This window comes from Ovis canadensis, chromosome 4 (genome assembly GCF_042477335.2).
Source record: "Ovis canadensis isolate MfBH-ARS-UI-01 breed Bighorn chromosome 4, ARS-UI_OviCan_v2, whole genome shotgun sequence".
Classification (NCBI taxonomy): Eukaryota; Metazoa; Chordata; class Mammalia; order Artiodactyla; family Bovidae; genus Ovis; species Ovis canadensis.
Genome location: NC_091248.1, coordinates 128,237,718 through 128,250,278, shown reverse-complemented (window position 1 = coordinate 128,250,278; position 12,561 = coordinate 128,237,718). Strand labels below are relative to the sequence as shown.

At 45.0% G+C, this 12,561-nt stretch overlaps 1 protein-coding gene and 2 pseudogenes across 7 annotated transcripts; 2 read left to right on the top strand and 1 right to left on the bottom strand.

The window, feature by feature from the left end:
• Positions 1–730: 730 nt before the first annotated feature.
• On the bottom strand, positions 731–7,947 carry GIMAP4 (GTPase, IMAP family member 4). 7 transcript variants are annotated; one of them, XM_069588698.1, is made up of 5 exons: positions 7,740–7,947; positions 6,956–7,585; positions 6,362–6,457; positions 5,025–5,078; positions 731–2,432 (listed from the first exon to the last, which is right to left on the bottom strand). In XM_069588698.1, exons 4-5 carry the CDS (start codon positions 5,062–5,064, stop codon positions 1,522–1,524), a joined length of 951 nt encoding a protein of 316 aa, XP_069444799.1. In that variant the 5' UTR covers positions 5,065–5,078; positions 6,362–6,457; positions 6,956–7,585; positions 7,740–7,947; the 3' UTR covers positions 731–1,521. The 7 variants fall into 7 exon arrangements, with proteins under 7 accessions (XP_069444799.1, XP_069444803.1, XP_069444800.1 ...); XM_069588702.1 differs by having other exon boundaries at positions 7,084–7,585; positions 7,740–7,818; XM_069588699.1 differs by having other exon boundaries at positions 7,127–7,585; positions 7,740–7,818.
• A 2,237-nt stretch (positions 7,948–10,184) lies between these two features.
• LOC138439843 (sulfate transporter pseudogene) lies at positions 10,185–11,291 on the top strand (annotated as a pseudogene).
• Positions 11,292–11,451: 160 nt separating this feature from the next.
• On the top strand, positions 11,452–12,307 carry LOC138439842 (sulfate transporter-like; annotated as a pseudogene).
• Positions 12,308–12,561: the final 254 nt, after the last annotated feature.

Genomic DNA, 12,561 nt, shown 5'->3' with positions numbered 1-12,561 from the left:
AAAGGAGCATGGTAGGCTATAGTCCATGGGGTCACAAAGAGTCGGACACAACTGAGTGACTTCACTTCACTTTAGCGACGGAACAACAACAGCAATAGTTTCTTTCCAATAGTATGTTAGTTTCTACTGTACAGCAAAGTGAGGCAGCTATAGATAGATAGCAGCTGTGTTAAAGGTATAGTCCTGTTTGTTTGGGGGAAGTCAGGGCAAGGCATATGTCCTCTTTTGGACAGAATGGGTGAGGGCATGGAGAAGATGATTTTAAGATGACCAAGCAAGGAGAGTTGGCATAGGTCACATGTGACCTCCAGACCATGTTGGAAGAACATGGGAATGTGCTTGGGGAAAGCCTACAGTTACTAGGTGAAGAGGACCCATTGGAAGAGGAGAAAAGGGACAGGCATGTCTCTATTTTATCCATAGATTTAAAAGAATTTTTGTAGCAGGAAAGCCACAATGGTCTCAGAAACCTTGGTTACACATAATTTCTACCGGTACATAATGATGACTCCAAGGAGAATGTAGACTTTGACTGACAGAGGGGTTGAGAATGTGGCTCAAACCTTCCGGGGGAAAAAGGGGATGGGAGATGTCTGGAGGGTGGACCAAGCCTACACCAAAATCATCTTGGACTTTCACAAAAAAGCTGAAATTCATCCCTGTGTTCTTAGAAGGAGTAGTGGTGCTCTCCAAGGGGCGGTGGAGGGGGGGAATTCAATTTGCACAAATATGAGAGAACAGAAAATTTTTATTAAAATAACAATAAGCAAACAATTCATCTGCATGGGGCAGCTGTTAGTTTCACAGGAAAAGGAGAGAACTGGTTATTCAGCAAACTGGTTGTTGTTGGTCAAAGATTTCCTACAGATACATCTGAATACACCAAGCATTATTCTCTTATCTGTTGAATATCTTTGGGACTTTCGGCATTTCAAGTAGTTGAGTTCTGAAAAATCTATTTGCCAGAGAACTCTTTGTTCATAATGGTCAGTTGATAAGGAACATTTTGAGGCCTTCAGTAAAATTATAAGTGAACAAATTTTCACTCATCTAGAAGGATTTCTATCAGTACCTCCTTCTGTAAGCTTAACTAAAGGAAAGAATCGATCTTTCTAATAAACTAAAAGGGTAAGATGATCAGCGCCGTCTAAAGACAAAATAAGTGAGAAAAGCTGTAGGGGAAGATCACCCACCAATCTAGAAAGAATCTAGAGGAGAAATCTCGTCTAGGGATAAAGAGAGAAAGCTCGGGGGCATCTTCTTTGGTCTCCTGCATTCTCTGTCTTGGTGTCTCTGAGAAAGAATTCACAAATAGGGAGCATCAATACTTTCTGCTTCAGAGTTTCACAAGTTGAGAATTTATCCCTTCCCTGTTAAATCAATCAAACATATACCAATTATCAATAGTGAACTTACTCTCCTTAGCCCTGAGAGTCTCAGAGAAAAAGGAGAATTCTCTGAGTTACATGGGGCAGGACCACCCGAAAATATGCAGGAAATATAAACATAGTTTCATGAAGTTTAATCCTTAAACAGAGAAAAAAAACCTCGTAACACATTAAGGATGATTTCAAGTATCTTATTCTGACTCAAAACATCATCTCTGGCTGTTTGCTGCCTTGAAATCCAGTAAGCTTCCCTTTCTGCCAATTGCCTTTCCATTTCCACCTTCCGCTTTTGCTGTTCTAATTCATCCTTCAGCTTTTTGATTTCCTCTTCGAACTCCTGTTTTATCTGAGCTTTCGCTCTCTCAAGCTCTGCTCTGTAATATTCTTGTAACACTTGGGTTTGCTTCTGAATCTCCTCCTCGGTCTTCTGATACAGGCTATTCGTGTAGTATCTCCCCTTGCACTTGTCCACCACATCCTGGACCAGGGCCAGCAGCTGCTCCCTCTGGTCCTCCTGCTCAGCTCCTGTGGCCTTGTTGTTGAAAACACAGTAGCGATTTCTGAACTTGTGAATCAGCTCTTGGATGGCTGTAGGAGCTTGCTTTAAGTAATCACGGAAATCCATGCCTTCTAAGTCATCTTTCCGGGTGAATAAGAGAATCATGTGTTCCCTAGCTCTCTCTCCAAACATCGTCAGGATCTTCTCTGTGGCTTTCTGGTCTTCCAGTGTGTAACGGCCCAGTGGGATGACCAGGAGCAGAGCATGAGGCCCCGGGGAGGTCAGCACCATGCAGCGGGTAATCTCCTTGACAGTCTCAGCATCTGGGGCCTCCGTGTCAAAAAGGCCAGGTGTGTCCACGACGACAACTTCTCTCCCCTTCCAGGTGCTGCTTCCTTTCTCACAGTGCTTGGTGATGGATACAGCCGAAAAGCTAGACAGAAACACTTTCTTTCTGAGGATGTTGTTTCCTGTTGCACTTTTTCCTGCCCCAGTCTTACCCACTAAGATAAGTCTCAGCTGGGAATCTCCGGAGTTGGCAAGCCCTGGAACATAAGGAAACAGAAGATCCAGTGTTTGAATGAACTTCAAATGTCTCCCCTGCAAGGCTCCTGCCCACTGAATAAATATTCAACCCTGAGTATTCATTGAAAGGACTGATGCTGAAGCTGGCTCCAATACTTTGGCCACCTGATGCAAAGAGCAGACTCACTGGAAAAGATTCTGATGCTGGGAAAGGTTGAAGGCAAAAGGAGAAGGGGGTGGCAGAGGATAAAATGGCTAGACAGCATCACCAAATCAATGGACATGAATTTGAGCAAACTCCAGGAGAGAGTGGAGGACAGAGAAACCTGGCAAGCTGCACTCCATGGGCATGACTTAGCAACTGAACAGGAATAACAACAGATATTTTTCAGGATCCCTTTCAGCTCTTACTCTGACCTTGTGGAAGCAAACAGCTCGTAGAGGAGGAAACAATGTGATTAAGAAGAGGACTCTGAGTTGCTGCCAGTAGCTGTTCTTCATAAGATAGGAGGTAACACAAAATTGACTGTGCATATTCGACTTCCTAGGAAAGTTGAAAGTTAATATCAGAGCAGTAGAGCACAGCAATTGAAACCTGAATTTAAACACCAAATCTTCTACCAGCTCTTTCTGTGCTGGTATTCAGCAAGTCTCTGCATATCTCTGCAATGTCAAAGTCCTCTGGATTTGTCAGGCATAGACCCAGGACCAGAGGGAAGGCAACTGACAATCACATGTGAAAGCTTGTTTTTCCGAGAAGGCAAACTTTGCTGTTGGGCCCTTGAACTTAAGGGTCTGATTCCTGCACGAGGAATTCTATGTTATATTTACCCATTTCTGCTTTGAGACAATGCTTACATTATCCCATGTACAACATCATAGACACTGTTACCAACTCCAGTTTATTTTCAGAGCCATCACCATTCACCCAGGTCCTCAGACTGGAAAGCTAGGAGTCACCCTTGACTCCCCTCTTTCCCCATTTTCCAGACCCAACCCATCAGCATGTTCTCTTGGTTCCAAATCTGTTCGCCTGTCTCTGGTTTGAAGATCATCATTCCAGTCCAGATTCCATCACCACCACTGCCTCAGTAGTCCCCTAACAGGTGTCTCCACTTCTGCTTTGCTCCTTTCAGTCTATTCTGTGAGGTGGGCTAACCTTGAAAAAATATCAGTCAAATAGGACCAGGAACTTGCAAAAACCCCTCCTGTGATGTCCAGAAAAATCTGTAGTTAATCTCCATCTCCCACACACTTTCTGATGAAGTGTTTGCTGCTCCCTGAATCCCTAAGGCAGAGTTTTCCCCATTTCAGAACCAGAATCCTGGGATAAAAGAAGTAAATTTCCCAATGCTGCAAACAGTGGATATGGGATGGCTAAGATTTATCTGAGACAAAATGTACATAAGAATTCAGAGTATTCTTAATAGTTAGCTTCACAGTAGAAACTTCAACCTAAGGAGATCCCAGGGCATTGGTTGGCCTTAGAGAGAGGGTGTAGGAAATTCATGGTCTGACAGTGAAAATGCACCAAGGCCAGTGCCAACACCATAACTATTGGCCAATGCTGATAATGAATGGATGGCAACCTCTGAAGATGGCAGCCATAGCCATGAAGGAGTCCATCTCTGCACTCGTGCCTCTTGGGAAGGTGGATTCTCAGCTCCTCTCATCAGGATGCTGAGTCTGTTTCTCCAACCCTTCAGTCTGACTGGGCCATGTGACTTGCTTTGGACCATAGGGTCATGGAAACATGGTTAAGCAGAGAATCCGAAAGCACTGACACATTGTGCTTGGCCGTCTCTCTGATTTTTGGAACCCTACACCTGCCCTGGACTAGCCTACTTGATGAGGGACACAAGGCCCTGTTACCCTGTTTGCCTGGCTGACCCAGAGCTTGCTGACCACCAGACACATCTGTGAGGCTATCCAAGATTATTGTGTTGCATCCTGAACCACCAGCCGAGCACCCACACATGAGTCAGTCTGGCTGAGATCAGCCAGGTGGGTCCAGACCCAAGCACAGCCCAAATGAGTGACCCTCAAAATTAAGAGTCAAGTAAATTGTTGCTGTTTTAGGTTCCTAAATTGCAGAGTGATTTGCTGAACCAGCAAAAGCTCAAATGATAGAGTCTATTCCTAGGACAAAGGGGTAGAGGGAGGGTTATATGAGAAAGGGAGTGATCAGTCTGTTGAGTGTGTTGCTTAGAGGGAGGCCACCGGGAGCAAGGAAATTAGGGGCCTGAATGAGGCATTGATCACCCCCATGTTCCTTCTTCCCAGTCCTCTCGGGCTGAAGAGGGGGCAGAGAAACCACCTGGGAGGCCACAACCCCTGATTCGTGTGCCCACATGGCAGGAAGTAGCAAGTAAGAAACCTCATCAAGCCCAGGAGCAGTCAGGGTACTGGAACTCTCCTCCTGCTCGCTGTTAAGCTACATCACAAGGAGGATGCAGAGAGGGTGGAGAGAATGAGAGAGCAGAGCAAATGAGGGGAAATTGAGAAATGTGGTTGAAGATGTTTTGCTCTTGTACAGGTTGGCTGGATGACAGGGCAGGAGAGTCCCAGCCCTCCCCACCAAGCCTGGCTGCCCTTCCCAAGCAGCGTCTCACCGTGGCTGGTCCTGGGGTCGCTGAGGTACTGGGCTGCCATTGTGGTTTGGATTCCTGGGCATAAAGAGACAGAACTATGTTATGTCAGGGAAATGCAGAACAAACGGGAAACATTGACCTCCTGTAAACAACATCTTCTCTTTATTCATAAACTTGCTAGTTGATCTCTCTTCTATTTCTCAATACTTAATTCTGCTCTCAGTCTCATTTTCAGACTGCCAAACTTCTTTACACAGATGTTAGTGCTTCAGGTGCTTCCTTGGCACTGGTTCTGGGTGCCCTTCCCTCCTCTATTCAATTAGTACTCTGAGTGCCATTTATATGTAGTCTGCAGCCTGGACCCTTCCCAGTGTTACAACCTTTTCTATCCCAGTCAAATTCTCCATTTGGCTTTTGTGGGCATCTCAAACCTATTTGGACAAAATGAAACCCTGACTTTCATCCCCAGCCTGGTTCGAATTTCAGTAAGTGGCATCACAAAATGGCTCATGAAGAACCTTGGGGTCATCTCTAAAACACTTCTTTCCTCACTTGCTTACAGTCCATCACCAAATCCTATAGATTTTAATTCCCCAAATGAAAAATTATCCTTTTCTCCCCATCTCCATGTGAGTCCAATCCTATCGTTTGATTGCAAAGTAGTAGGCTCCCAGATGATACTGTATCTTCAATCCCCCCTCTACTCAATAGTCAGATGCCTTTTTAAAATTTATGATCAAAGGATAATTGCTTTATAGCATTGGGTTGGTTTCTACCAAACATCAACATGAATCAGTCATAGGTTTACCATGTTCGCTCCCACTTGAACATCCCTCCCACCTCCCTCCACATCCTGCCCCTCTAGGTTGTTACTGAGCCCTGTTTTCAGGTCCCTGAGTCATACAGCAAATTCCCATTGGCTACTTATTTTATATATGGTAATTATATTTCCATGTTACTCTCTCTATACATAGTCAGATGCCTTTTTGATATTTGGCTTTTTTTCTCATTTAGATTTTCTAATGGATTGCTTTTTTTTTTTTTTTCAAATAGTTTAAAGCCCTTGGAATGATCCCAAAGGCCTTGCACGATCAATTTCTCTCTCAAAAAGCTTTAATCATACTGGCCTCCTCAGTGTGCCCTGAATCCTCTAAGCTCCCCCCAACTCCTAGATCTTTGAGGAGCACTTACCCCTCCCCAGAGCACTCCCACCCCCACCCAATGGCCAACTGGTTTCTGCTCAGCGCTGAGGCCTCAGTGTTTTGTTATTTCTCCAGAGGGGTCTCTCCACCCACATCATCAACCAACAAGACAGGTTTTGTTCTAACTACACCCAAGAGTTTCTATAGAATACACACCACGATAGGAAGTGGTTTGATTTTTTTTTACTGTCTCCTTGTAGACTGCTAGCTTTGTGATGGTGAACCGTCTGTGTCTTGCATACCCCCTTGTTCCTGAGGAAAAAAGCACAGTATTGGACAAAGCGTGGATCTCAAAAAATGTTTGTTTAATAAATTAATTGATTAAAAAATACCCCACTGTTTCTTGCCTCCTCTGTGACTGAACTTTATATCTTGCTTGCACTTGACTGTGAAAAAACTTATCTTTTCTTTATTAAAAACACATTGCTCTTGAAACATGGCATTACATATTAGATGTTTTATTTTCTCACTACATTCTAAGGTTGGGCAATGGAGAAAGCCATTTGAAGAATTCTTAGCAGAGCAGATTTTAACTAGAACAGGCTGAAAATGCTACTTGCTAAAGATAGAGTCATCTGGTAGAAATGCATCAAATACAAATCTGAAACACTTTCTTTTGAAAGTTGATTAGGAATAAGAGTAGGAAACAGCTTCTTATAAACTGGGAGGTGAAATCACAGAATTTTAAAGAATAAGCTTTGTTCATAAAGCTGATGTTGGTTGTGGATGTTAGGAGAAGGAGTAACATACCCGAAATAGGAACACGCAAGTTTAGGGTTATTTCTTAAAGTCTGCTGTCCAGTCTGTGGACTCTGTCTTCAGCATTCTTTAATGCTGTTCTGTTTATCCTAGTTCAGATACTAAACCAGAGGACTGACCTTGTCTACACACTGACACTGGATGGCTGAATTCTCCTCCTACCGTTTAAGGAACAGGCATCAGTTGGTCCCCTGCTCCTCCTGAATGGTAGACAGTAATATGGGTTGGCGTCTCCCTCCTCCTGTCTTCTAAAAGCTTCTCTTCTCCAACTAGAGGTGAGGCCCAGGAAGAGGCTGTCCCTGAGGATGCAGGTCCAAAGGGGCAGCTCTGAGCAGAGAGTTAACTGGGTAACAGACTCACTGGTCCTGCTCTGTGTGCTGGTTTCGCAACAGGGGAAGTGCTGAGCTGTGCCTCTTACATCCCCTCGAGCTCTTCTCACCACCAGCTTCCCACAGAATGAATTCTGTCTGCTTGGTCAATGCTAATGCTGAAAACTTCAAGTTTTCTTATAAATTCTATGAATGGTGAGAGGAATCATTTGTTTGCACAAGAATCCTCTGAGCCATCACCATGGAAAGAGGCATCAATTTGTAGGGCTCAGCCTTCAAAACAGATTACAGCCTAAAACAGCAAAGAGAAACCCAATGAGAAATATATTCTGAGAGCAAGTTTGCAAGGAGGTTTAAGATATAGATCCAGGGGAGGAGTCCCCGTCCATCAGATCACACAATTCCCTCCCTCCCTCTCACTCCCATAAACACACCTCTTCCCTTACCTAGAAAATCTGGGGCCTGCTCCCTTCTCTTACTTTGAAGACAAGGCTGAACCAGGAGGTGACGCAAAGCTATTAAAAGGAGGAGGGAGGAGGAGACAGGAAGTGAGGGCGGAGCCATCCAAACTCTCGCAAAAGACCTGCTGCCCCTGTGATCATCTAGGAGAGTTAGAACTCTTTGCAAAGATGAAACTGTTTTGTGTGGTTCCGTAAGGTTGCCCTGAGCCACATGGGTTATTGAGCTCATGAAATGTAAGACGTGTAATTGAAGAACTGAATTTTACTTTTTATTCCAAATTGTTTAATTGAAAGTTACAGTTGAATGGCCACACCTGCCTAGTCACTACCATACTAGGCCATGCAGAGAGTAGTACAAAAGGGAGGGAAACAAGATGGGGCATGCTGTGAAAGTTGAGAAAAAACTACTGGGTCAAAATCAGAGTGCTGACGCTCAGAGTCTGGCCAAGATGGCAGGGCAGGAAGACCCTGAGCGCAACTCCTCCTATGGGCACGCCAGAATTATAAGCATCTAGAAAATAACTATGATCTAAGAACTAGTAGAAAAGATTTACCACAGCTAAAGGTAAAAAGAAGGAACCACAACAAGACAGATAGGAGGGAGTAAGGTCAAGACCCACATCCCTAGGTAGGTGACTTGCAAATGGGAAGATAATCAGAACAACAGAGGTTTTCCCCAAGGAGCAAGGGATTGGGCCCCACTTCTGGCTCCCCAGAGAGGGGGGGTCCTGTAGAAGAAAGGTGAGCCACCAAAATATCTGACTTTGTCATGTCATTGTTAAGTTGTGTCTGGCTTTTTGTGATCCCATGGACTGTAGTCCGCCAGGCTCCTCTGTCCATGGGATTCTCCAGGCAAGAATCCTGGAGTGGGTAACCATTCCCTGCTCTGGGGGACCTTCCTGACCCAGGGATCGAATGCACGTGTTCTGCATTGTGGGCAGATTCTTTACAACTGAGCCACCTGAGAAGCCCCAAAACATGCAACTTTGAAGGCTACAGGGCTTACACATGGGAGAGCGAGAAGGCATGGAAAGCAGAGAGCCCACTCTCAAAGGGCATGGACAAAATCTCTCATGCTCTGAGACCCAGTGCAGAAGCAGTGATATGACAGGAGCCTGAGGGAGACCCACTTGCTGATCTTGGAGAGCTGCCCAGAGAGGCAAGAGGCAACTGTATATATATATATGTTCATGGATTGGAAGAATCAATATTGTGAAAATGTCTGTCTTGATACTGTTCTATACTATCCAAAGTTATCTACAGACTCAATGCAATTTCTATCAAGTAACCAATGGCATTTCTCACAGAATTAGAACACAAAATTTTACTATTTGTATGGGAACACAAATGACCCTGGATAGCTAAAACAATCTTGCCAATAAAATGAACAACATGGAAGAAGTGGACAAATTCTAGGAGAGGTACAATCTCCCAACAGTGAACCAGGAAAAAATCAAATATATGAATATACCAATAACCAGTTCTATAGTCTCCCTATTGTGAAATCTAACCCAGTCTCCCACTTGACAAGTGGCGATACTGGTAACAATCCACCTGCAATGCAGGAGACCCAGGTTGAGAAGATCCCCTGGAAAAGGAAATGGCTACCCACTACACTATTCTGGCCTGGAGAATTCCATGGACTGTATAGTCCATGGGTTCACACTCGGATACAACCGAGGGACTTTCACTTTCACAATAACTAGTCATGAAACTGAATGTGTTATTCAGACCAAGAAACAAAGTCTAGGACCAGATGGCTTCACAAGTGAGTTCTACCAAACGTTTATGAAAATGTTAACAGCTATCTTTCTCAAATGATTTTAAAAAATTGCAGAGGAAGAAATACTTCTGAACTCACATCTGAGGCCAGTATCACTCTGATATCAAAATCAGAAAGGATAACACACAAAAAGAAAAGTATAGGCCAATATCACTGATGAACATATATGCAAACGTCCTCAACAAAATATTGACACACCGTGCTGGGCTTTCACTCTAGAGTCACCTTCTGCATCTCTCAGATGGTGCCTGCAAGCCACTCCCCTGCCCTGCCTGGCTGGGCCCTCCTCTTCCAGGGACCAGGCAATGGGTGGGCAAGGGGTCGATGGGTTAAAGGGACGCTGGCCTGGAGGTGGGCTGCCTCTGCCCACAGCACCTTATCCCCTCAGTCCCGCCATGGTGGAAGATGCTCCTTGAAGGCAGGTTGTGTGTGGGTGGCCCAGAATCAAGCGGTTGGGAAAAGTTTCTTGACCCAGAAATCACAGAGAGCTATTCCAAAGTAGAAGGAATGCACTCAGGCTAGCTTGGCCTGAAGGTAGAAAGTGAGACGAGAGTCCTGCACCAGTTGCATTGAGAAATGAAGAGCTCCTGTGTGAATTCGCCAATCTGATTTCTTGCTCAGGGAGGCTGGAACATCTATCTCCAGAAATGTCTTTGAAAAATAAAAACCAAGATAACCTTTCATCTGAGGACTCTGTTAAAGGAAATAAACAATGCAGGTCTCCATGTAGGATCCCCCTGGAGCATGAAGAGGAATCACATAACAACTTTCAGCAATTTGAGACCAATGATCATAGCAGACCTCATCCTAGGGCCCACTTGGAGCCTTAAGAGAAACCAGATACTAACTTCAGGCAATTTGCCACAAAACATACAGTTTCCAGCGCAATCCAACCAAACCCCAAAATATCATTTTTGGTTTCCTTCCTGTTTTGCAGTGGCTCCCAAAATGCAATCTGGAGGAAAACATTTTAGGGGATGTGATGTCTGTCTTGATTGCGGGCATCTTGTTGGTGCCCCAGCCCACTGCTTATTCTCTCTCGCCTGGCCAGGAACATATCCATGGTCTACACAAATCTTTTGTTGCCTTCGTTTACTTCCTATTGGGGACCTCCATCACATCTCTGTGGGCATTTTGGAGTGTTGTGCCTTATGATCAGTCAGCTGTAGTTGACTGAGAACTGTACGGAGCTGTCTATGATGCTGCCCATGTTGCGCCTTCTTTGGGAATGGTTTCAGGTGGGAGCACATTATTAAGCCAGACATCAGGCAAGATATGTAACACAAGCAGCTATGACATTATAGTTGACAGTACGGTAACCTTTAAGGTTGGAGTGTATCAGGCAGCCATGGGCTCTATCAAGCGGGCTTTGTTTCAGTCTATCTCTCAGATGCCTTGCTGAGGGCATTTGTCACCTGTGCCTCCTTCACAGCTGTTACATCTCAGGCCAAGTATCTCCCTGGACTCAGACTCCGTTGGAGTGATGGCGGGGATCATTCATTACTGACAGTGAAAGTGTCAGAAGCTCAGTCATGTCCGACTCTTTGTGACCCCACGGACTGTAGCCTACCAGGCTTCTCTGTCCATGAAACTTCTTCAGGCAAGAATACTGGAGTGGGTTGCCATGCCCTCCTCCAGGGGATCTTCCTGACCCAGGGATACAGCCCATGTCTCTTAAGTCTCCTGCATTGGCAGGCGCATTCTTTACCACTAGTGCCACCTGGAAAGCCAGATCTCTGGAGAGCCCTATGTAAATTTAAGAATCTGCCCAAGATGTGGGGCTTTCCTGGAAGCTCAGCTGGTAAAGGATCCGCCTGTGATGCAGGAGACTCCTGTTCGATCCCTGGGTTGGAAGATCCCCTGGAGAAGGGAATGGCTACCCACTCTAGTATCCTGGCCTAGAGAATTCCGTGGATGATGTGGAGAATTAGCTGAATGGATACAGTTATCTCATTTGGTACTGTGCTGTCCTCTGAACTAAGTACTGAAATAGGCCTGCTTATTGGGGTTGGTTTTTCTGTGTTTTGGCTCATCTTCTACACTCAGAAGTAAAGACTTCACTGCTTGGCCCAACAAAAGAGCCTGAAATCTTTGAATCCATGTCTGCCTACAAGACCTATCAGGCTAAGTCAGCCATCAAGGTTGTCCACTTTGAATCCGCTCTCTATTACATGAACAGAGAATATTTTAAATCTTCTTTATAAACTTCCCCGTCCCCCAATCCAGTCTTAGTAACTTCAGTTCAGTTCAGTCGCTCAGTTGCGTCCTACTCTTTGCAACCTCATGGACTGCAGCTCGCCAGGCCTCCCTGTCCATCACCAAATCCCAGAGCTTGCTGAAACTCATGTCCATTGAGCCGGTGATGCCATCCAATCATTTCATAGGCAGCTCAGAAGAAGGTAGCAAAGAAAAAGATCAAAAGGGAAATAGCCGCTCTCACTGGAATCCAGGATGAAGTTTCAGTGCGACTTTCCCATGACTCCTTAGAATTCCACACCATTGTGATTGACTGCTGTGCAGCACAGCTTTTAGATCCAGCAGGGATCCACATGATGAAAGAAGTTCTCAGGGTTCATGAGGCCATTGGCATCCAGGTTCTGCTGGCTAAGTGCAATCCCTCTGTGAGGGACTCCCTGGCCCAGGGAGAGTGCTGGAGAAATGAAGAGGAAAATCGCTTTTACAGTGCATGTGAGGCATGACTTTTGTAGAAGACTCTCAAAATTTGAAAGATATGTATGTTCCTAATGGTCTGAGCTTTTCCAGTGATTGAGAGTAGATGGAAGGGAGGAGTACTGTCTAGCCAGTTGTTTAAAATTTCAGGTGTGCAGCATTTTGTACCGTGGACCTGGAAATTGTCACACCCCCCTGCTCCCCGGGAGATGTTGGCCTTTTGGCTGGACAGAACTGTTCCTTTGAAGCTGATGGCCATCGTCAGTACATAAATGCAGCAGAGCTTTTAGTTAGGCAGAATCAAAAAGAAGAAACTACTGAGGTTTTCAGCTTTCTTGCACATATGGAATTAAA

Coding starts and splice junctions, on each gene's coding strand:
- GIMAP4 (XM_069588698.1), bottom strand. CDS start 5,064: ATGGCAGCCCAGTACCTCAGCGACCCCAGGACCAGCCACG. Junction 2,433..5,024: donor CGACCCCAGGACCAGCCACG/GTGAGACGCTGC, acceptor CTTATGTTCCAG/GGCTTGCCAACTCCGGAGAT.